Source organism: Peromyscus maniculatus, chromosome 5, assembly GCF_049852395.1.
Source record: "Peromyscus maniculatus bairdii isolate BWxNUB_F1_BW_parent chromosome 5, HU_Pman_BW_mat_3.1, whole genome shotgun sequence".
NCBI lineage: Eukaryota > Metazoa > Chordata > Mammalia > Rodentia > Cricetidae > Peromyscus > Peromyscus maniculatus.
In genome coordinates this window covers 98,541,429-98,566,814 of record NC_134856.1, presented here as the reverse complement: position 1 = coordinate 98,566,814, position 25,386 = coordinate 98,541,429, and the positions used below count along the sequence as shown (strand labels likewise).

General features: G+C 43.8%; 1 protein-coding gene across 1 annotated transcript; it reads right to left on the bottom strand.

The window, feature by feature from the left end:
• Positions 1-19,517: 19,517 nt before the first annotated feature.
• LOC143273524 (uncharacterized) lies at positions 19,518-24,217 on the bottom strand. Its single transcript, XM_076573603.1, has 3 exons — positions 24,167-24,217; positions 23,460-23,751; positions 19,518-21,242 (listed from the first exon to the last, which is right to left on the bottom strand). Exons 1-3 carry the CDS (start codon positions 24,215-24,217, stop codon positions 20,875-20,877), a joined length of 711 nt encoding a protein of 236 aa, XP_076429718.1. The 3' UTR covers positions 19,518-20,874.
• Positions 24,218-25,386: the final 1,169 nt, after the last annotated feature.

Sequence of the window (25,386 nt, the reverse complement as noted above, 5' to 3'; positions counted from 1 at the left end):
GCTTGGAATACTCAGAATACTCATGTCACAGCTGTAAAAAAGACTCATACTCATATCATTTGATACAACAAACTTGAATAAAGTAGAAAACCCTAGAAATGCAGAAGCAATTGCATTATTACTCTAAGATTGTATGCAGAAAACCAAATATAATAATACAGGAAACAAAGAAATCAATTAACATGAGACTGAATATGGTGCACTTAATTATTACTATTTTTTTAAATCCCAGATCTGGAAAAAAAAGAGAAATAGCTTCAGGTGATCTCAGTTCCAGAAATCAGGGATGAAAGTAAGTGAACATGTCTCACTGTGATGGTCACTGTGCTCAGTGTCAATAACAACAGAGTGTTGCCATGCTCACTCCCCCCACCGATGCCTGTTCATGCTGGTATTCTCTGGACTCCTCTTCAATTCTCAATCACTGAAAAGTGCAGCTTTTGTAGGGCTAAGCACATCTGTAACAGAAGCAGAGCACATAGAACATCACAGCCTAACTTAAAATACAGGGAAGACATGGCTTTGAGACTTGAGGAGGGAAAAAAAAGGACATTTTTAAAATGCAAAGAACTTCCTTATTTTGAGAAAGCAAATGTCAAGGAAAAGAAAAATTTCAGAGTATAACAATGTAAATTGTTGAGTTCTCCAGTGCTGAAATTACCATCTTTAGTATGAGGTCTGGGAGATAAAATACACAGTGGAATTTCTGTTTTTGAAAATGACATTAAGCTTAAGCGTTAGATCGAACTAAAAATGACTAACTACAGTAAATACCTATGTAGGTGGTAAGGAGAGGGCTAGATAGGATTCACTGTAGACAAATGTAAAGAAATTAATTTAGAGAAAAGCCATCCACACTCAACTCATATAATGAAGTATAACAAATGTATCAGCTATAAACTAAAGAAACACTGTAACTAGCTAATTAACTAACTGAATACATAAAATCTAACTTTTTGCTACCTAAAGTGACTTGTATATTAAAGCTACACACAAAGTTCAGTATATTTCTGGGACTCATCGAGAAGGGCACAAGATAAAAAGAACATTCATGAACCAACAACCAGGAAGCCTGCATGGGGCTGAGCTAGGCCCTCTACATGTATGTGACAGTTGTGTAGCTCAGTTGACTTGCGACAACTCCTAACAGTGAGAGAAGGGCCTGTCCCTAACACATTGGCTAGTTTGGGGGAACCTATTCCTCATACTGGGTTGCCTTGCCCAATTTTAATACAAGGGGAGGAGCTTAGTCCTACTGCAACTTGATATGCCATGCTTTGTTTATTCCATGGAAAGCCTGCCCCTTTCTGAACAGAAACAGAGGAGAGGTGGATGAGGGGGGAGGGGAAGAGGTGGGAAGAGGAAATGGGAGGAAGGGAGGGAGGGCAAACTGCAGTTGTTTAAATAAACTTTTAAAATTTAATTACAAAGAAGAACATGAATAAGTGAAATGACCTTCAGTTTCTCCTCTTGTTTTTTGTGTACTTGTGAGATTTATTTCCATGTGAATGTGTCACTGTTTTTGCTATATGACAATGAATTGTGCCCTTTTCCTCAGATTCTTTTGCTCACACTCACTTAACAAACCATTATAAAATTGCTCCTTATTTAAAGGAACATGCCTATGGCTCTATCTACAATAGATAAAGAGTAAGATTTAATAGCATAATGAGATATTTGTAATATTAATAATAATGTAATATTGTGTTTCATGGTATTTTTCTTTTAGGCTTTTACTTATTTTTTTCATAAAAGATTATGTATCTCATCTTGTGGATTTTAGAAACGTCATTATTATTAATGATTTAAAAATTGTAAAACAGCTACAACTATAAAATTAGCTCAGTACTGTATATGTTAAAGATGAGAGTTTGGAGTTCATTGTGTGAAAGGGGGTTCTTATGTCCAATCCTGTGGAACTGTTCATTTTTGCAAATTTTCTGAAAGGTATTATTGTAGTTTTATCAGTTACTCTAAGGAAAATATTTATATTCTCTGACCATATAATTCTAATTCCTTAGAATATATACCAAGGAAGTTATTTGCAAATAGTAGAGATCATTGTGTGATTATTTTCATTGGTGTTGTTATGCTAACAGTGGTCATAAGTCAACACAACAGACAGGATGGTCACATGAGGGGTGATTGTCTCCTCAGTGGCTTACTGTGATGATTTTTAATGTTCATGAGTTTTGGTGATGAAGAAAATATTAGCGCATAAATGAAATTTAGAAAATTTAAAATAAAGTATGAATAGTATTGTTTTCTCTAAAGGCATTTTTATTCAAAGTTCTGATATTTTTGAAGCATAGGTATCTAAATCATACGTATAATAGATCCTTGTATGTTTGCATTTAAAATACTTTAACTCTTCTATGTAAAAACATGTGTCATCCTGGAAAACACTGGTCACTTCTTCCTATCTTGCCTCCTCCAGAACAAGTCTACTGCTGCTTTCTAGTCCAGAGTCTCTTCCCATAATTCTTTGGGACTAATCAAATTGACTTCGATCTCTAACTTCCATTTCTCATGTAAGGTAGCCTGAAAGAATTGCCTTTTGCCTCTGCTGTCACTGTCTAGATGTAAGTCTTCTCCTTTTCCTGACCTCAGATGGCTTGTTTGAAAATGAGGCCATTGGCCTCAAAGGTACTTTAGGATTTTCTTGTTCTTATGTTATAGTTTTTCCCCAAGACTCCCATGTGGCCTCCTAAAAGTTGATTTTTTTTAAAGCAGTGTTCAGGCATACCTTGTTTCCTAGTATCTTTTCTATTTTAAAACCAAGGAATAGCCAGGCATGTGACAGACCATTGTCATCACAACACTCAAGAGGCTGAAGCAGGTGGATTGTGAGTTCAACAAGGACAACTACTTAATTCTAGGTCAGTCTGGGCTACATAAAGCTCTTGCTACAAAATGAAAAGAGTAGAAAAGGGAAAAGAAAAGAAGGGAAGTGCTGGAGAGATGGCTCAGAGGTTAAGAGCTCTGGCTGCTCTTCGAGAGGTCCTGAGTTCAATTCCCAGCAACCACATGGTAGCTCACAACCATCAGTAATGAGATCTGGTACCCTCTTCTGACCTGCAGTCATACCTGCAGGCAGAATACTGTATACATAATAAATAAATAAATCTTTTTTTAAAAAAAAAAGGAAGGGAAGAAAAGGGGAGGAAGGGAAAGGGAGGGAAGGAGAAAGGAGGAAGGGAAATGGGACAGAGGAAGGGAGGAAGGGAGGGAGGAAGACCGGTAGGCAGGCGGGAAGGAAACACCAGAGAACTACAACAAAGAATGAAGGGTCATTTATTGTCTAAGTTTTCTCCCTTCAAGGACACTACTATCTTAACAGTACAAGATTTATTTTCCTGTGCCTTCAGAAAGCAGAACTGGAAATTGGTATTTCACATTAACTTAAGGGATTTTTTTTCCTAATAATTAAAGCTGTGGAAAAAATAAAAAGAAAGGCTTATTATAATGTTGGAAGAAGGGTATTTCTGTATCAGATGGGAAGATGGAATTGACATTGAAAAATCTTTAAGATGAATTTCTCAAATAGGTCCCAACACGTTCTACTGCAGCTCAAAAGAAATCTGGTTAGGGGACTTGTGAAGATAGTTATTATGTAGAAAGTCATTGCTGCTACCTGTAGGGACACTTGATTGATAGGAACATGGGGAACAGCCATGGGGGTGACAGGAGATCCTTACTGTCAGCTGCCCAGTTTCATCAAAAAGAAAGGAAGAACAGGGCAGTGGCACTGTGATGGGACAGTGTCTGCGAGAGGACCCCCTGCAGCACAGCTACTGAGCAGGTCCACTAGGGTTACAAAAAGCCATTATCAACTGAGTAGCTCCTGTTACATGGAGCTAGTAGAAACCAGGAGGACAAGAATCTAACCAAACAGGATTTCTGATGTTTAATTAACAAGCCTTCTGAAAATAAAGTGTTTCTTCACCCACCAGGACTTAGGCAAGTGCATAGAGTAACAGCTGCCACCTAGACCACGAGACATGACTAGGAACCTGAAGAGTTTCCTAGATCAGCTGACTGAGACTATCTATTACCTCTCTTCAGCCAATTTCAATGAACAGTGAGTCAATATCAATATCTGCATATACATATACACTTCCACATATATACAGACATCAACATATATGTAGCATGTATGCTACTGTAGAACAGGGAAGGCATAGCAGTAAGAGCTTGGGTTTGAGAGCAAGCTGACTGGGTCTATAGCTCATCTCCACCATTTCTCATCAGTGTTAGCTCAGAAAGTTATTTAAGCCCTCTTTTTTCTTTTTTTTTTTTTTTTTTTTTTTTTGCATTTCCTCATGTGGAGGACAGGAATGTCCTTAGCCCAGTTGTGAGAGAACAACTTTACATAAAGGATGCCTGCCGATGGGTAGTACACAATGGATCAGGCTGTATTTGCCATTGGTTCCTTCCTTATGTTCTCGTTGCATTGGGCCAGCTGATCACTGTGCCTTTCTTATCCCTGAGTGTCTGCCTGTCTTATCTTAGTTGTCAATCGTTAACTCTCTACAGATGAAATTCCTGCTGAGTTAATCATCACCTTCTCTTCCCAGCAGAGCTTTGGCACCAGAGGACCTCTTAGAGCAACTGTGTAGCCCAGAGAGGGGGTACATTCTTTGCCCCTTCAATACCTTTAGTAATAATTACTAAAACTTGTATCACGATAGCAAGAATAGCAGATCAGGTGGCACTTCCTGAGTGACTTTTTGAAACTTCCTGAGTAAAGCTGTATGGCCCATTTGTAATTAAAGAGAAGGCTACTTACAAATAATGTGAATAGACTATGACCCTGCCTGTTGGAGCAAGGATCCAAACAGGTCATGTCCAGTGTCCTTCTGCAGAAAGGGAGAGAGCATTGATTGAGGACAGCTGCATGCACACTTACCTGCTGGAGGCTGGGCTTTGGGCCAGGAGCATGCTCTCCCTGCTGGTGGCTGTTGGTGGCTTCCACTCACTTATCCATGATAACACTCACCATTTAACATTATAATCTTTCCTACCTTTATCTCCACAAAAAAGGAAAGGAGAAAGGTGGTTTTCTTTCCAAAAACAGACTCCATATTTGACTTATATTTGTATCCTAGTTTGCAGAAGAGTACCTATCCTGAGGCGATCACATGACAGCAGCATGCTTAGTCCATGCACATGTGTGAAGGTCCAAGGAGGAGTGTCCCAGTGTGGCTGCCAGAAAACTGACTCTCTTATCTCTTCACTGCTGGTCACTCAGATGTTAATACTTTATGCCCATCTCTGGGTATGCAAAAATATCTTGGACTTGGTTTGTAAAAAGTGCGTTGTCTATGTGCCTGAAAATGTAAGTTACAGTTGAAGGGATGACACAAGCCCAGCTAACAGCCTCTAACTACCTTCCTTATGCAAGAACCAACACCAAGTGCTTAAATGGATAGTGCATCTCCAGAACTAAGACCTTGATGTAAAAATAGCAAAACGAGTCTCTTTGCTTGTCATCGTTAAAACATAACAAATTACTGGGCACAGTTTCAAGGATTCTAGAGAAAGAATCTCTGTGAGGAGGGGGCACAGTGGCAAAGACACTGACATCAAGCTTCAGCTTGGTAAAATGCCAAGGTCCACTCAGAAGCCACTGGGCATTTATCTGGCAATGAAGACTGACTATGAAGGCCAAGGCTCAGCTTTGCCACTCAATTAGTAATGGAAGCATTTTCCTAATAAGTTAGGATCATTTGCACTTTCCCTCATAACTGCTTGTCCATTGAAACTACTTTGCTAAGAAGAGCCAGAAACCATCACTGAGGGTGTGGGCGGGCATTCCCCTTATCAAGCTTTTGACACAAATATTTACACTGCATTTTTTTCTTCCATTATTCTGAAAAAGAATTTTATAGTTTTTTTTCCTGACATATGCCAAAGCAGGTTTTTACATTTTGCAAGTATGCAAATAGCAAATGGAATAAGAAATTCATGCAGATGCTTTCCCAGATTTTCAAATGCAGAACATCATGTTATGCTGGTTCCAGAAGTTATAATTGCACTTAAAAGTCCTGCCTTGGTGTGGCATTTGGGGACTTTAGGGACTCTGCACACTAATTCATGTCTGACTTTTACAGCTTTGTAATCAGCCCTATTCATAAGAACCAGCTTATAAAAACCACATTTCTTCTCTGGAAGGAAGAACAGTGATTAATGAGGGCTTCGAGAGCCTCTGGGTGCTCTAGAGCCCAGTAAATAGATGACACTCTGGCAAGACCCTGGGGTTTCTGCCACAGTCTTTAGCTCCCATCTTGCTTTCTGAGAACTCTTTCCTGCTCTTCTTGTGCAGAAGACGATGACTCCTCTGGGGCAGTACCTATTGTGTAGTCTCCCTCTCCTCTTCTTTCCCTGGAATCTCTTAGTAATCTATCCCAAGTGGCAAACTTTCAGGAATGCCTCCTTTAGAAGTCTCACAAAATGTGTAAGCTTGTATCATTCCTTTCTTCTTAGGAATAAAGGAAAGCTCTTTATAGAACTGGAAACATTTCCTTTCAAACAAAGGCAATGAAGTAGTCCCCAGGGCTGGGCCAACACAATTCATTCCTCTGCCTCCTGAGACCCAAATGGTGAAAGACGTGAGTGTCTTCCTTTCCAACAGTTCCAAGAGCCTCGCTTTGGAAGGACATTCCATCCAGAATGTCTGCACACACTGGACAGACAGTAGCTCCAGCTCCTGTGTCATTCTGTTTAATCTAGGACATCTGGCCACCCCATGTGGGAGCCTGTCTTCTGTGTGCCCTCCAGTGCAAGCAGGACGTGTCCTGTGTGTGGGAGTGCTGGCTGCCATGGAAATGAAGCCAATTAGAAAAGACAATAGTGGCAGAGTTGGCTCATGGCTGGCCTTGCTTTGGAAAGTAATTATATGCAGCTAAATTACCTTAAGTTTATGTAAATTATTTTTTTAAGGCAGGCAGGCATTCAGCCTAAATCTTTAGATATTGTCTTCTGGCTATTATTATTATTATTATTCATTATTTTTACCCTAGCTATTCTAGACAATATGCCAAAATACTTAAAATGAACTAAAGCAACATTTTTAGATCTAAGGTATGTTCCCCTGATGCCTGGACAAGTCCTATGCTCCTGGAATCATCATCAGAGGGTTTTATCCTGATGACAATGTGAGAAGCCTAAAATCCACCCAACTGAGGGGGAGAGGGACTTTAACAGATTAACGTGGGAGACAGAAGAGTGGGCTCTCCTTTCCACCTACATTGCCTTGTTCTGAAACTTTAAGAAATGTATTTAGTGTCTCAGTTTCAGGCCTTGTAATAGCTGTGACCTGAGAGAAAACTAACAAGTTAAGTTTAATGGAATATAAGTTACAAGAAGCATGACAAATAGAACAAAGGTTGGAAAGATGTAAAGGAAGAGAACATGAATCATGTAGCATGTAGAAAAGCTTGAATTTTACTCTAGAACTAGAAGGAGCCATTAAGCCACATCTGTCAGTTGGCCAGGGCCTCTTTTCACAAAGGATATACATGTCAGCATGTCTAAGGGCCTGGCCTTGCTATCTTTTCCAACATAGTGACTTCGCTTGCCAACCAAGTACTGAGGACTCAAATATGTGTCTACATTTGCTTCTTCCCCATTGGGTAGATGAATCTGTATTTGGTTTTATTCCTTTTCAATCCTGTGTCTCTTTGCTCTTTCCTCACTTTGGTAAATGGCAATACCACATACTATGTTTTCAGCCAATATTCAATGTACCTAGTTTGGCTATTTTTCATCACTACATTTAAGTCCTCAGAAGATCTTGGAACTTTTCAGTTCATTTTTTTGTCAATTACTTCCTTTTTGAGGTCAAAATGGCTTCCTATTAGCTCAAACTCCATATTGTCAGCTCTTTCAATGTTTCTTAATCTTTCTCATTAAATCCTTTACTGGGTTGATTTAGCTTGCCTGGATCTATGTTCAGCCAGTAAGCAGTGGCTATGCCTTATTGTTCAGTTTTGGATTATAAACCCAACTTTTCAGCCAGGGGTAGGAATAGTTTCACTTTTACTATACACTGACTGTGGATGGAAGGAGCTGTAGAGACAACAATGGAAAGGTTATTAGGATAGGCAGCCTCCCAAAAAATTCAAGATGTCACTAGGAGAAAGCTAATGGATACTTGATGCTGGGCAAGTGGACAAGCAATTTCCACTAGTGTGGAAAAGACAGAAATGATCAAATGATTTAACAGTAGAAGAGTTTATTTTCAAAATATACTTGAGTATCACTATTTCTGTAAATACTGTCATTTTGTCCCCAAAACATTAAATTTAAGTCAAAATTATTTTACATCCCCTGGCCACTCATTTACCAACATTATAATCAGAGTCCCACTGCTTAGGACATTGAGCTAGATACTATAATACCAGTGACTGTGATTTCCTTCTTGTACAATTTTAACTGTCTGAGCACTGGTTGAATTCATCATACACTACAGCGAAGGATTTATATACAAAGCTTATATAGCATATAAAACTGCACAATGTATAGGATGTTAGTTTTTCCTTTAAAATAGATGCCTGTAGCAGTTTCAGAGAGGAAACCATGGCCCAAGGACAAAATCAAAGACTTGAAAGTATAATCCATATAGAAATTGGCACACACAATTTAGAAATACAAAATTCAACTACTCTCAAATCCATTAGTTGTGGAAACCTTTGAGACCCGTCTTTGTAATATTGGTTTTGAACAAGAACATGCAGCCCCGTCACTTTCTAAGTAGAAATAACTGGGATATTCTTTCTTTATAAATATAAATATTATAAATATTCTTTCTTTACAAGCATAAAAATTTAAAAAAAAAAGAATCAAAATTCTTTCCCAAAAGAACTTTATTTTTTTTCTCAGTCAGCCTAGGCTTTCCTCCCTGTAAAAAAAAAAACTTAATTTGGAACTAAAGACTTAGATCAGAGGCAAAGAATTTACAGCATGGGCAACAGTGCGGCCCTGCTGTTTGAACCTCATAACCACACATAGACACATAGAAAGAAAGAAAGAAAGAAAGAAAGAAAGAAAGAAAGAAAGAAAGAAAGAAAGAAAGAAAGAAAGGAAGGAAGGAAGGAAGGAAGGAAGGAAGGAAGAAAGGAAGGAAGAAAGGGAGAGAAGGAAAGAGAGAGAGATACAGAGACAGAGAGACAGAGACAGGCAGAGACAGAGACACAGAGAGAGGAAACACTGAAAGCATAAAAGCCACAACCTTTTGGTTTTGAGATCTCTTCTTTCCCCTGCTTCTTGGTTTCCTCAGGTACTGTCTTCTCCACCATGTTGATGAAATACCTTCCCCCTTGGTGTCCCAGGTTCAATTAACAGGCAAACGTAAACTATCTATATGGTGAGAATACCATTAGGGGAAACTTATTTTCTAAAACAGCCATTGTTCTCCATAGATACAGACTGGAGAGCAGAAAGCTCTGTCTCAATCTGAAACGCTTGGGGGATTGAAAATGTCTGGTTCCAGACTCAAGAGCTGCTTCAGAAGGACAATGAACGTTGGCTTCCCCACACTCTTCTCTGCTGAAATTTACAGAAAACTAGAACTGTGCCTTTGTTTAAATAATGGAAAAATGGCTATAATTTATATAGAAAAAGTTAAACCATGGCAACAAAAATGGCACCTAAATGACTAAAGGAATAAACTAAGCCCAAAACAAACAAACAGATAGCTCCCCAACCACAAAGCACTCAATACGAAATTCCTTTGACAGCTTTATTGGATTTTCCTACAAAGATCACAATAGTTACACTTGCAATTAGCTTTTGAAATTAACTCCGAGTGCTCCACACTTGGAAGCTGGCTTAGCCAGCCAATGCTGTGTTTTTCTTTTGTTACCCCTTCTCGCTTTACCATCACCCTTGTTTGGAATGCTGTCTTCTGTTTGTTTCTTTTTTTCCTTCTTCTTCTTCTTCTTCTTCTTCTTCTTCTTCTTCTTCTTCTTCTTCTTCTTCTTCTTCTTCTTCTTCTTCTTCTTCTTCTTCTTCTAGATTTCAAACATATTGCTTTATCATATCTCGATGCTCCAATCTCAAAACTCTGAGGAGGATTTTAGGGACCACAGCACACCAAAACAAGCATGTTGCTGAGGAGGCAGGGGAATTCCTCAGATAAATGCTTATGCCTCTCTTTTGTTCTGTTTCTTTCCCAAGGCAAGCTGCCTGGGCTCTTTCACTGAAAGTGCAAGGAAGGGGGCCTTCACCTTCCAAGATTGTCTTAAATTTTAGGCTCTGTTTGTCAGCTGCTAGGGACCTCACCAAAGCAGTGACCTGAGAAACAGAGTGAGCTGGCAAAGAAACAGAGAAGGAAACATTTACCCTATCACAGTAGCTCTTTGTCTTTCACAGTTTGGATTGGATATCTGCTGTACTATCCACTAACCATGGACACCTGACTTTCTCAAGGACAAGATGGGGATATACAAAAGTGTTTTAGACTCTAAATGTATTCAGTCTGGTGAAGTTGTTGCAATATGTATTTTTTTTTTAACAAGAGAATTCTGGGCCTGTATGAACTACTTAATGTCTCATCTAGAAACTGTCCAGTCATCAAATGACCTGAGCTTTGAATCTCACCCAAATGATTCCTTAATGTGTATCAATGGCCTTCCCAAAAGATATATAAAAAGACACACTGTAATGCTCAAGGGGCTCAAAGTGTTTGCGTTCAAGATTTACAGTAAAAGAAACAGGAGTTCTCATTTTTCCATTTGCACTTACAACTCGCCCAAACTGCAGAACTGAAACAATTAGCTGCCTCCTGTTCATCGTCACCCATCTCCTGCACGTCTTCAGTCTTCTGGCTACGCCACAACTGTTTTCTTGTGTGCTATAGCTCTAAATGAGGCTCAATACTGTACAGAAGGACGGAAATCTGAGGGATCCTTAGAATAACATTTCAGGGCTTCACTGAGGCTTGATCTGTTTCTTTTTAGCCCTGTCCTAGAAACAGCAAGGCTGCCACACATTTAAGGTGGGGTGGGGGTGGGGGATAACATCTAAATTCCTCTTGTATCTCAGAAATCTAAATTAAAACATTGAGGAAGCAGTTACTAGGTTGTTCTGACAAAGATAACAAGGCTGCGAGGATTGGATTTAGAAAGGAGCATTGCAGGGCTCTCTCTGTTGTATCCAATCTGGAATGTCACACCCAGACATACAAGTAGTTAGGAGGGATTTAAATAGCCAGACCCCATAAAAGACAAAGAAAAAAAGTAGCATTGCACATTATTATGGGCTGAAGGACTTGGTACCATTATTGTAGAATGCTGTACCATTTTGTTTCAATTAAGGAACACAAATAAATCACAATTAAGAAATAGTTCAATAGGTTTGGAATCACTCTATATAGTCATAGCAAAGCTACCACACTGTTTAAATCGTCTGTGGAGAACCATCATCCTGTAATGACTAACAGAGAAAGGGGACTAGGGGCCTCTTTCCCAATGTTCTGAAAACCGCTTAAGAGTTTTAGTCCCTCTAGATTAGTTCAATGGGTAGAAGGGCAGGATGGAAGGCACAGGAAGATCTCAGGGTCGCAGACAGACACCTAGCAGACACTGGGAGACCAGGGCCATGACAGCCTTCCCATTGTTGCTCTGGAGGCAAGTAAAAAGATGAGAAAGTCTCAGTCCTAGTGTCTTTATGGCTGTAGTCCAGCCCCTATTGGACCATGGAGCCTGGGCTCCACAGTCTGCATGGGGGCGAGAGCCTCCCAGGAGGCTGCCACCCTTGTCACAGGAGGAGCACAGGCTGCACACAGAACCTGTAGGCATCAGGAGATCCCTTAGCATTAGAAGAGTTGGGGTCCCTTCAGGAAGCCCTCCAAAGCTAGGCAGCGCCTACCCACCATCTCCACAGGCTTCCATCACATCAATGTCATCCTTGTTGTGACAAAGCCCGGAGGGCGGCTCTGTTTTTACAGATTTTTCTTTTCTGCACTATTCTTTCTGCCTTTCTTCAGGCAGCTGTATTCAGTGGGTGAGCGCATTCCCAGGAAACAGCTCCCTGATAACTCAGGAGCCTTTGAGTCTACAGGGCACTTCTCTAGTTTGCCTTAACAAAGAACTGAGTGTTGAGGTTGCAAATAAAATAAGCTGTTTTTTTTCTTCCTTTCTTCCTTCCTTTCTTTTTCCTTTCTTTCTTTCTTTCTTTCTTTCTTTCTTTCTTTCTTTCTTTCTTTCACCCTCCTTTAGTCAGATAATTTCCTATATTTTTTGGTCTTTGAGTGCTTGTTTTCTTTTTCTTTTTTTGAAAGGTGTTTTCACTTCCCGTTTTCTTCCTCCCATTGTGACTACAGACTCTTCACATGTGATTCTCCTTGTTCACTTTTCTCCCTACCTTCCCATGCTGAGGGCTGAAAAACCCCACAGATTTGTTTTACTACTGCGAGCATAAAAAGCAGCACGTTTGCATTTTGAACAGAGCAGAGATTAAGGAGTTGGCAGCCTTGAAATAGCTCTTTCTCAACTTCCATTCCCATGAGGTTATCCACATAGAGCTGCTGTTAGCACAGGGGCAGTGTGATGAAATGTATTTGTTGAGTCTCTTTGGTGCCAAAGCTTTGGCCAACTATCTGATCTACCTGATAGTGGTACTATTTCAGAAACGTCCGGTCAGTGGAGTAATATCAGTCCTGCCGATTATCAAACACAGCACGATAATGGCAACTACAGCTAGGAAAACCTTGACATTTCTCCCTCCTCCCCACCCTGCCTTAGAAATCCCATGCAAGAATGGGGAGGCGATCAAAGTTTACAAAGTAGAGATTGTTACTCGAGCAGTATGCCCTCTTGGATGTGAGTTCCAATGTTGCTAAGGCTATAATATCCCCATCTTAGACCCAAACATCAGGGATGTTTCTAAGAGCGAGGCTGGACAAGGGTTATGAAGAGCACAGAGAAAGGCATACAGATGGGGTAAAATGTCTTAAAATTCTGTTTTTCTTCTATTTCCCTACTTTAAACTTACCTGTCTCGGTATAGCAGGATGAATCAATATTTATCTAGATTACTGAACTTGTAACACTGCCCCTGCCCCCAGACTAGCTCATCTTATACACTAACCTTTTTAGGTTAAAATATCTTACTAAAAGGAGTCTTGAATTGAGGTGACAAGTACAGAAAGCAGGTTTAAACGCTAATAAGGACACTTCTTGACCCTTCAGGCTGGAAGAGAGAACAGAGGACAATTGGATAACAGTCTCTGTGGGTTTAGGGACAGTGGAGAAGTAATGTCGGAGAGGAGGAACTGCCTGCCGAGGCACACAAGGGACTAGGCCTTACACTGTGGTTGCCTTTCTGCCTAATTTAGGACCTTGTGGTCAAATACAGAATCTTCCACAAATTCAGAGGTTGTTGGACATGATGCCCTTCTACAATTTTTCTTCCTGCCTTAAACAGCAAAGCAACCCTAAAATAACCCACCGAAATCTCTGGGGTGTGGGGCCAGAAAATTTGTTAGCTTTGATGATGACACCCACTTATAAGTGTGATATTGGAGGCAACAGATTCCAAAGCTTGGAATTCCACTCATCTTGTGATCTCAGGGTAGTTTCACAGTGGCTGGGCCTGTCAGCCCATTTCTACCCTGTTGAAAATGAGGGATCATTATTTCCCTGGGGATAGTACAGACAAACAGTTGTGGATCAAGACCATGCAGATCACACAGGCAATGTGAGTTCCGGTTTCCAGGTGGACCTAAGAAGGAAAAATAATAACAACAGCAATGTCTGTGGAGCACATTAATTAGTTAGGCATGGCTGAGAGTTTCACCTGTTGCCAATTCAGTTGTTAAGAGGCTCTGAGCCCATACCCTTTGGTTCATGTACTTGCAAGCTGAAACTTGAAACATCCCAAACACATGAAGCCAGAATTACACCTCTTATCTCAAGAGCCTTCTTGGGATGCGAGGATCAGAGAACTTGCTGGAATTTAGCAATTTTGTGATAGTGAATCAATGCTCTAGTAGATGTACAATAACCTGAAGACAAACTTGAACTAGGTATATGTGCCATCACCATGTGCTGTGTTGCCTGACACAGAAAGGAAAGACCCGGTATGACTTCATTTCTCCAGTGAATTGTGCTGAAAGGAAAAGTACCTCAGTTACTCAGCAGCAATGCTTTTCTTGAAGGTCCAGTTCCTTAGTTTTATTTTCAGCACAACTTTACGAATTATAACTATAATTTATATTTTACAAATGATTTTGGATTTTAATTTTTTATTGAATTATTCCTCAAACAAGAAGTTACTGAAAATTTCCAGTTGTTCATAGTCAGTGATAGATATAAGATGAGGAGAAAATATGTTAATATCTTTTCGTTAAGGGGCTTGTCCTCCAGTAAGCAGAGGGAAAAGATGATTCACTATCCACACTGATAACTTACCAGTTACACAGAGAGAAGGTTCTCTGATGGGGAGTCATGTTCCCAGAACAGCATGAAGAATGTAGACAGCAGGTCCCACACTAAATAGGGTGAGGGTTGACTGAATGGTCATTTGGGGAGACTGCCATATATTTGAGATTTTTTTGAACTAAAAAAAAAAAGGTCCTGATAAGGGGCTTGTATGTAACCACTTATTTATGGCAAAATTGATACAAAGAATGTCAGAAGCAGAATACAACAGCAGGAACAAACTTCTTTGCTCTGAAGTAGCTGGAATGTAGAAGCCAAAAGGTCTGAAGATGAACCTGTAATTTTTGTAGTTTCAATCCTATATAATACACCCCTCATCTGCATCCGCATTAGCCAATAGCATATTAGTCAAGTAAAGTGTCTAAGAAATGGGACTCAGATCCTTGCCTGAGCATTCACTGATTGCATGGACTCAAATGGATTGTCTTACATTTGAAAGCTTCATTTACACTACATACCAACACTTCTGTGTTGAGTTAGACATGTTGGTTCTTGGTGAAGGCTCAGCACAGAGCTTGACCAGTGACAAGGTGCACATCCCTACTGGGTGTGCCAATCCAGTGGACACATTCTAATCCAAGATATTATCTGGCACCTCACAGGCCTCTGCCCTGCCAGAAAAGAAGCAATTTTTTTTGGGAGGGGGGGCTAATAATACTCTAAAGTTATATCTTCTCTTTGGATTAGGGAGATACATATTCATTATATCCAACACTCATGAAGCAAGAAATATACCCGTTATCATCAGAACTTTCTTGGTTATGGAAACATCAGAGAACTTGCTGGAATTTAGTAATTGTGTAATAATGAATCAATGAATCAATACTCAAAAAGTTGAGCTGAAGATACATGTCTGGTTGTGTGTCCAGACACCTCACATCAGTACAAAAAGAACATTATCTCAACATGGGTAACAGGGTGGTCCCACTCTCAGTGAAGATAACATCCCCTACCCCATGGAAAGTGATGAGTCAGGGAATATTTAAGAAAATTTCAAGCAAAATCTTTTCAGTTATTTCATTCGTTTATTTATTTTTTTATTGTATCTTTCTTGGTGTTTCTTGGTGGGAAGACAACCTCCAGCTGACAAACAAGTTATTTTCAATTACCAAAATGTCTAAACAAAATACCCTTAAAATTTCTACGGAAGAACATCTACCTCCTATGGAGGTGAGTTCTTGGAAAAGAGCAAGCCTCCAAAGGAAAAGAACATAGATGGCCTGAGAGTCAGACAAAGCCGGCTTTAAGTCTCAATTCAGGGAGTCAGTAGCTGCCCATCTGTTGGCAAACTGTCTAAAGAACCCGAGAGTCCTTCTTTACAGTTCTGAGGAAGTCATCCATGTGATAAATGAGAGAATTTTAGGATAGTTGCAACCCTCTAAATCCAAGTTATAACTTCACTGCCAGCCCATGGGCACCAGACAAGCCACCAAGTTCTCTGGGCTTCCTTTCTTCTCCAGAGCAGGAGGAGCCATGCCCAGAATGGTTTGTTGTTGTTGTTGTTGCCATTGTTACCACGAATTTGCAATGCCTGAAAGGAAATCATATGACAGGCACACCCAAAAATCAAAGGTTGTGAAAGAAGTTAATAAAACAAGTATTGTAAGAGGTATTTGGGGGCTGAAAACAGGGATATTGTCCAAAGAATAAGAAGTCAGGCTGAATTCAGTTGCCATCCTAAGTCCCAATATGTCTATCCAAACTCAGAACCTCTTAAGATTTCTAGAAAATAGAGTGTAGTGAGGATTCCTGGAAGCTGAAAAGTGAGAGGATGGGTAAAGGACCATTGTTGTATAGTATATGAAAATATAAAACTGAATCCTATTAATATCAAAATTAGCATGTACTAATAAGGGAGAGGGGACTTAGAACAATCCACTGCCCACATAGTTGTCTTCTTATGGTCATGTAGGACAGGGCCTTAACATACAACTGTATGTGGCAGACAGTCTTCATGTAGTTGAGAGCTCAGGCCAAATGTTCCCTTTACACTAAGCAGTTGTTCCCGATGATATGAGTTTATAAGTGGGAACTCTTACTATCATTACAACCATAATCTTCGTGAAGATTGCCACTGTTTTTTTTGCTTTAAGGACAATGGATGCAGATCAATGTAAAATACATTACATTTAGTATCTGTATAATATGAGTTTAATATTTGTATGAGTTTAATATTTGTATAATATGTGTTTTAGTGGCAATGTAGAAAATACATTCACAGAGTGTTGTTTATCCTTATGAGTACTGCCTTTATGTGGTTTTAACAGCAAAACAATATAAAATATGATCAAGAAAGCTAACCCCTACTTGCCCACTTAATTTGTTGCCAACATTTTTGATCAGTGCTATGTTAATGGACAGCATCTAGTCTTGTGATGTCACCAGTAGTACACTATACAAGTGTTCTGTCTTGTGGGGTAGATTTTCAGAATAGAAGTCACTGACTGCATGATGTATAGTTATAATCTTCCCTTCAAAGTTGACAACTTCCCTTCAAAAGTGATTATTCTACTTTGTTAGTCTATCTGGAATGTATTTTATTGATTTCTGCTGGTAATCTTTCTAAACTGGTAAGAGTGCTGTGGTTTTTTAAATGAGAATGCCTCCCATAGGCTCATGTATTTGAACACTTGGTCCCCAGTTGGTAGCACTGTTGGGAGGGGGGTTGTCTAGGAGGTGTGGCCTTGCTGGAGCAAGTATGTCACTGTATGTCACTGGGGGCAGGCTTTAGGGTTTCAAAGCCTTATGTTGTGCCTGGTCAGCTTCTCTCTCTCTCTCTCTCTCTCTCTCTCTCTCTCTCTCTCTCTCTCTCTCTCTCTCTCTCTCTCTCCTTTGTGCTTGTAGTTCAAGATGTGAGCCCTTGGCATGGCACCCTGCTCTAGCTGCCATGCCCACCTGCTGCCTCTGTCACTCTAACCCTCTGGAACCACAAGCCTAAATAAACTCTTCTACAGTACTTTGGAGTGAATTCTGTGGTTATCTAACCAAACCAAATGTGTCTATAGAATTATAACTTCTAAACAAATAAAATAAAGAAATTCTCAATATGATATTATATGTATATGCACAATGGTCTTAGGGAATCAGGACCTAAAATAATGCCTGTATAGGAATGGGAAGATAAAATAGGATGTGTCAATACAGAATAAGAAAACTGCATTTTAAAGAAAGCCAGATAAGTCCATGATGTTCATTGAAAAGAGGTAGCAGCCAATGATACACATATCACGATGAGATATTTATAAGATTTTTAAAAATTACAAAGCACTATAAATTATGTGGTTATTACTGAACTACAATTAGAAAGACACCTGTTTATACACACATACATGTACATGCCTATATGAGTATAGCAAAGATTAAAGATCCAGGTCTAGAAGTCATGGCAGTGCTTTGCCACAAGACAGGATGTGATCTATGGCATGGTGCAAGGGAGAAGGGAGATGGTTCACATGAAGAGATAGGTGAATTGGTATAAAGTGTGCCATTAGAAACAAACAGACAAAATAAGGAAAGTTGTTCATTTGGGTGTGTTAACATTAGTTCATGTGATTTTTGTCTTCTTTATATTTCCTATTCTAAAATATTTATTAAAGAGAGATGTGAAAAGACTTTGCATTTCAGTGAGCTTAATACAGGTTACTGTAACACAGCTTACTCAACATTTCCCTTTCCCCACTTCCTCCCTCCATCCTTCCCTCCATCCCTCTCTCCTCCCCCTCCCTCTTCCCTTCATCCATCCTTCTCTCCCTTCTTTATTCCTTCCTTCCTTCTTTCCTTCCTTCCTTTCTTCCTTCCTTCCTTCCTTCCTTCCTTCCTTCCTTCTGCTCTATGGTTAAATGAATGTGAAAATTTCAAAGAACAAATTAAATTGCCCATTATAAGACATGCTAGAATGCAAATACTCATTTTTTCTTTTCTGATCTTTGTACTTTAGAGTAAAATACTCTAGAGTAAGGTAGGTTGCGTATGAAATAATAGTGTCTGAATGACAGGAACAAGACACAACACACACACACACACACACACACACACACACACACACACACATCTTGGGTTAAAAACCAACCTCATTCTACCACATTGGTTTTTAAGAAATGGCAAGCCCATGGCTTCTTTGTGCAATGAAAATGATGAATACATGATATTCTACTTTAAACTACTGGCTCTCCCATATTTTGTTTCTGGAATCCCTAAAGACTACATTGACCTCAGAATATAAGTTAATGGCAAAGCCAAGGAGAGAACCCAGATGCTGTGGCTGGGTTTTAAGTGCCCTTTAAAGGCTTGGTTAAAGTCTTGGTGCTCAGGATGTTACTATTGAGAGGAATGAGCCTTTTAAAGGTGGGGCCTAGTGAAAAGTCCTTAGATAATTGGGGCATGCTCTTGAAGGGGATTGTGGGACTCTAGCTCTTCCTTTTTCTTCTTACTTCATGGCTGTGAGGGCTGTTTTGCTCCACTCATACATGCTTATGTCATGATGTGTTGTCTTGACATAGGCCCAAAGCAATGGAGTCAATTAATTATGGACCATAAAACTATACCGAAATAAGTCCTTTCCCTTCATAAGTTGATTACATCAGGTAATTTGTTATAGCAATAGAAAGCTAGCTAACACAGCAGCTGTACCTGATCTAAGCATCAGTTCTTAGCTTTGTACCAGAGAGGGACCCATCCTCTTGTCCACACCAAAGGCCAAGTTCTGAAAGACCCCCGAAGGCAGTCTTCCCTCTGGAGAGACCCTCGCCCAGAGATCACACGAGACCACAAGTCAGATGCAAACAGCAAGAGGCTTTATTCAGGAACACGGGTACCCGGGGCAACACAGTCCCTCAAGAAGCTCAAGAGACTGGCGCGCCCCCGGGCTGGAGCGGAGGGTTTTTATAGGGTCGGGCAGCAGGAGCACGAGGAGGGCGGGTTCAAACTCAGGGCAACTCATGGTTTACAGGGCTCTGATTGGACGATTCAAATGAGGCCGGGTTCAAACTCAGGGCAGCTCGTGGTTTTTCCCCGAGCTTGACACGCCTGCTGCCTGGCTCCAAGTTGTTTTTCTGACCTTTAGTACCCTTTTCTGGGGCCAGGAGGCCGGCTGTAGACACCCTGCGCTTTTCAGACCTTACTTGAAATGGCGTTAGGCTAAGCTAGTATGCTGGGATCTTTCATTCCCCCATTTTCTTATCTCAGGGAATGGAATCCTCCATTCATGGGGAAGAATAGGGATGTGGCTCCATTCCCACTTGGTTGAGTCGTTGGTATTGTTGGGTCAATACCAAGGTCTGAACTATAGAAACACGTTCCCTGATAAATTGGTCCTTGTCCTGACACCTCGGAGATTGTAAGCTTATGCTGAGGTGTTGAGGCACATCCTGATGGGGGTGAAGAGGAATTGGTGAAACTTCCGACTACGGCCACCCCCTCATAATAGGGAGGTGTGGAAACTAGGCATAACCAGCACTCCTGAGTCCGATTTGGGCTGGTAACATTGAGGGCTGAGTAAGCGCCCTCTATAAGATTCAATAGCCGGTCTCCCGTACCGGGTCTGGGTGGTTGGAGGGTGACAGGGGTTACAGCGGCATTCGGAGCCGTGCTTGGGCGAATGACCGAATTGGGTCGGGTGGTAGCCCTCGGGGGTGCTGGAGCAGGTAAAGAGGGGCGCTTTTGGTCAGCGAGAACCTGGTTGGGGCCTATAGAGGCGGAGGGCTCCTCAATTTTAAGTTTAATCATAAAGGTAAATCCCTGGTCCTGTCCTGTCATGAAAAATCTAAGTCCCCATGTTTTTCCTTTAATCCAATCTTGTGCCGTCCCCCTTCCTTTCTGAGTAAAGGATATGTTTAGGGGGTTGCAGGTGAAGTTTATACAGGGGCCCTCCCCCTCCCAGTATGTACTAAGCTCGCCTGGGAAACCCCAACAATATGCTCGGGTGAGTGGGCGCCATGTGCGGCTTTCCCCTTGGGTAGTCCTTTTTACCCTAATGAGGTCCCAAGTGGACGAAGGCTTCCAATAGGTATTGCCAGTTGTTTCACATCCCCATGCTTTACAGAAGTAACTTTCATAACCCCCACATTGGCTAATCAGCTTTCTGTCCCTACCATCCCGGGGGCAGACGTAGAAGGATAGTTGTGACAGGGCTTTCCTGGCTTCGGGGTGGCCACATCCGTATCTCCCGTCACTACATTTGCAAGTTCCCTTACCATCCTGACAGACGTCTGGTGCTCTGGGGTTCATGGGGTCAGTGGTAGGGATGTCCCAGTCCTCTGACCCTGCTGCTAATTGGCAGAGATCTGGATGTAAGTTAGGCCACCATGTAAAGGGGGTGTGAAAGGCGGTCGTTTGCCAGACCGTCTCCCCAGTTTGTGAGATGACCTGCCAAGTGAGCCTCTTAGCTAGGTGCGGGCTCTCTGCCGCCCTAGTCCCCTGGGGATAGGTAGAGATTAAGAGGAGGGGGAGGAAGAGGAGTCGTGGGTCAACCTTATTTTTAAGGGGTTTTGTGTATGGCGCACTGTCCATGTTGACTTTCTGGATCCTGCTGGGTCGGGTTCCCTGGCAGCCTTCACATGAGAGGCGTGGATCCATGCAGCAATCCCGTCGACCTTGAGTGCAGTGGGGGTGGTCAGCAAGACAGTGTAGGGCCCCTTCCACCGTGATTCCAGGCTCTTGGTCTGGTGTCGTCGGACCCAAACGGAGTCCCCGATCTGGAAGGGGTGGGGCACCACCGGCTTGTCTAGCTGCTCCTGATAAGCCTTGGCCAGGGGCTTCCAGACCTCCCTCTGCACCAACTGGAGGGCTTGAAGATGTGCTTCTAAAGTAGGGGTGGTGGCAAGAGAGGAAATATCAGGATGGAGAAAGTCTACAACAGGAGGTGGGGCCCCATATATGATCTCAAAAGGGGTTAGGCCGTGTGGGCCGGGGGTATTTCGGGCTCGATAGAGAGCTAAGGGAAGTAGGAGCACCCAATCTCTAGTGCCAGTTGCAAGCGTTAATTTGGTTAGAGTCTCCTTAATTGTTCTATTAGCTCGTTCTACCTGTCCTGAGCTCTGGGGGCGGTATGCACAATGGAGTTTCCAATCAACCCCCAATAGTTTGGCCACCTTCTGACTTACCTGGGAGACGAAGGCAGGCCCGTTATCCGACCCCAACATTTGAGGCATCCCATACCTGGGGAAGATTTCTTCCAACAGTTTCTTTGTTACCCCGTTAGCCGTCTCATTCTTGGTTGGAAATGCCTCGATCCATCCAGAAAAGGTGTCTACGAAGACCAGGAGATACCGGTACCCGTAGAGTCCAGGTTTTACTTCTGTAAAGTCTATTTCCCAATGAACACCAGGACGATGGCCTCTTTGGCAGGCCCCCTTGTTTAGATGAACCTTTCCTGCATTGACTTGAGCACAGGCTGGGCAGGTGGAAGTTACCTGCTGGAGTACCTGATCCTGGTTCAGCAGCACTGTCCAGGTGTTTTCTCTGTCTAATAAGGTCTTCATCTTGTTTTTGCTCAAATGGGTCAATGCATGGAGGAATCTCAGCATATATCGGGTATGGGAAGTTGGCATGACCATCCGGTCCCCTAGTATATATGCCTGTCTTCTTTGTTCCCAGTCCATTTTCTTTGCTAGCTCATGGTCTTCTGGGCTATAGGGCACGGGGTCTCTCTCAGGCTGTGGTCCCGAAATTTACCCGGTCTGAGTCCAGCAGTAAGGCCTGATAGTTAGTCATTCTGGTGTTAGAAAGCCATCTGTCCGGTGGTTGTCGGACCAAGGCCTCCACTGCATGGGAGGCCAGCACAGTCAATGGTTGTCCCAGAGTCAGTTTTCCGGCATCTTTGAGTAATACGGCAATGGCTGCCACCATGCGGAGGCATGGAGGCCATCCTGTAGCCTGAGTTCTCATCCACAAACAGCTCAAAGGGCTTGGTTAGATCTGGCAGACCCAGAGCCGGGGCCTCGAGTAAGGCCTTTTTGATCTGTTGAAATGCTTTCCGATGTTTCTCTTCCCATTGGAACATGGTCCCTGGTTTAGTGAGGGGGTATAATGGGGCTGCCAGTTCGGCAAAGCCAGGAATCCAAAGGCGGCAGTACCCAGCCGTACCCAGGAATTCTCGAACTTGGCGGGGGTTCCGAGGAGGGGGGATGGAGATTATCGTCTCCTGTCCCCGGTTTCTTAACAGGCAAGAGAGGGGTGTTCCAAGGTGACTGGCAGGGCTTTAACACCCCTTGATCCAGGAGCCTCTGAATATGGGGCTTGATCCCCTCATGAGCTTCCCGTGACATTGAGTACTGTCTGATTGAAACGGGAGTCGCGGAGGCCTTTAGTGAGATCATCAGCGGTGGCTGATCGCGTGCCAACCCCAAGCCCCCAGTCTCTGCCCAGGCCTGAGGAAACTTCCTCAGCCAGTTCTGTAGCTCCTCAGGTGACTTCTCCGTGGGTTCTGCCTCAAACAAACGGTATTCTTCCTCTAAACTGAGGGCAAGGATTTGTAGGGGGTCTCCTTTAGGACCTGTGACTCTTGGTCCCTTCTTCTTACAGTAAGCACATTGATCTTTATCAAGGGGTGGCCTCCTTCGCTCTCCCAACCTATCTCCCTCTCTCTGCTGTCCCTGAGACACAACGGTGGCCAAAACCTTTTTCATCTCCCTATGTTGTTTTCTTGTCCCTTTCCTCACGTTTCTGCCATCTCCTTTCCTCACTCTCCTCAAGAGTTTCTCTCTTACTGAACACTTTCTCTGCTTCCTTCAATAAATCTGGCAAACCTAGCGCTTGCAAACTTTCCAACCGCTGCAATTTGGTTCGGATATCTGAGCTAGACTGGTATCTGGATCATACGGAGTGTACATCTTATAAGCCTCCTTCAGCTTCTCTAAAATGCAGCGGGTGATTCTTCCTTTCCTTTCCTTTCCTTTCCTTTCCTTTCCTTTCCTTTCCTTTTTCTTTTTCCTTTCCTGAGCCAAATTGGTAGGCCTTCTGGCGGCCGCTCGGAGACCCGCTAAGAGCAACTGGCGATAGAGACGTAGATGCTCCCTACCTTCAGGTGTATTGAAGTTCCAGTCTGGGCGGGTCAAGGGAAAGGCGGCATTGATGATATTTGGGAGTTGGGTTGGCCTCCCGTCATCGCCCGGAACCTGCTTCCAGGCCTCCAGGAAAACTCTCTGCTTTTCTTCTTCCTCCGAGTCCCCAGCGAGCGGGGTCATCATGGGGGGGGGCGGCCGCCGGGAAGGTCGCAGCCGGCGCCGTGACAGGAGCCGCCGTGAGCGCAGCCTTGACAGGAGCCGCCGCGAGCGCAGTGACAGGAGCCGCCGCGAGCGCGAGCGCAACCACTGGGGTGGTCGCGGCCGGCGCCGTGACAGGAGGCGCCGCGAGCGCAGCCGCCGGGATCGCGGCCGGCGCCATGACAGGAGGCGCCACGAGCACAGCCGCCAGGATCGCGGCCGGCGCCTTGACAGGAGGCGCCACGAGCGCAGCCGCCGAGATCGCGGCTGGCGCCGTGACAGGAGGCGCCGCGAGCGCGGCCGCTGAGGTGGTCGCGGCCGGCGCCATGACAGGAGGCGCCGTGAGCGCAGCCGCCGAGATCGCGGCTGGCGCCGTGACAGGAGGCGCCGCGAGCGCGGCCGCTGAGGTGGTCGCGGCCGGCGCCATGACAGGAGGCGCCGCGAGCGCAGCCGCCGGGATCGCGGCCGGCGCCTTGACAGGAGGCGCCGCGAGCGCGGCCGCTGAGGTGGTCGCGGCCGGCGCCATGACAGGAGGCGCCGTGAGCGCAGCCGCCGAGATCGCGGCTGGCGCCATGACAGGAGGCGCCATGAGCGCAGCCGCCGGGATCGCGGCTGGCGCCATGACAGGAGGCGCCGCGCCTGGATGGAGAAGGATTATACAAAGAACACAAAACAAACTGACACCACAAACAAGAAACAGTTTCGCTGCGCGGCTCCGGTGTAAAACCGAAAGCAAAAACTCAGATGGGGACACGGAGTGTTTGAATTCTCCGTCCCCTGCCAGCACCACGTATCCTTCTGATACGGGGGTGGCCCCGAAAAACCGTGCCCCAGAGGGGACTTCCCGTGCCCCCGAAGGGGACTTCCCGTGCCCCCGAAGGGGACTTCAGAGACCCGTGGAACGTCTTCCATGGTCGCAGTGGCGAAGTCCGAGCTCGTCAGCTCCTTCAGCCCCACTGACTCCAGACCGATTCCGGCGCGCAAACAGACAACATTCAACACTTAGACAAACCGACAACACTTCCCGTGCCCCCGAAGGGGACTTCCCGTGCCCCCGAAGGGGACTTCCCGTGCCCCCGAAGGGGACTTCCCGTGCCCCCGAAGGGGACTTCAGAGACCCGTGGAACGTCTTCCAGGGTCGCAGTGGCGAAGTCCGAGCTCGTCAGCTCCTTCAGCCCCACTGACTCCAGACCGATTCAGGCGCGCAAACAGATAACATTTAACATTCAGACAAACCGTGCCCCCGAAGTGGACTTCCCGTGCCCCAGAAGGGGACTTCAGAGACCCGTGGAACGTCTTCCAGGGTCGCAGTGGCGAAGTCCGAGCTCGTCAGCTCCTTCAGCCCCACTGACTCCAGACCGATTCAGGCGCGCAAACAGACAACAATCTGACAGGACAGAAACGACATACACCAAGGCCGGCTTACCTCCTGACAGTGGGTCGGTGGTCCCGAGGTGGGGGTCTCCGATCCCGGACGAGCCCCCAAATGAAAGACCCCCGAAGGCAGTCTTCCCTCTGGAGAGACCCTCGCCCAGAGATCACACGAGACCACAAGTCAGATGCAAACAGCAAGAGGCTTTATTCAGGAACACGGGTACCCGGGGCAACACAGTCCCTCAAGAAGCTCAAGAGACTGGCGCGCCCCCGGGCTGGAGCGGAGGGTTTTTATAGGGTCGGGCAGCAGGAGCACGAGGAGGGCGGGTTCAAACTCAGGGCAACTCATGGTTTACAGGGCTCTGATTG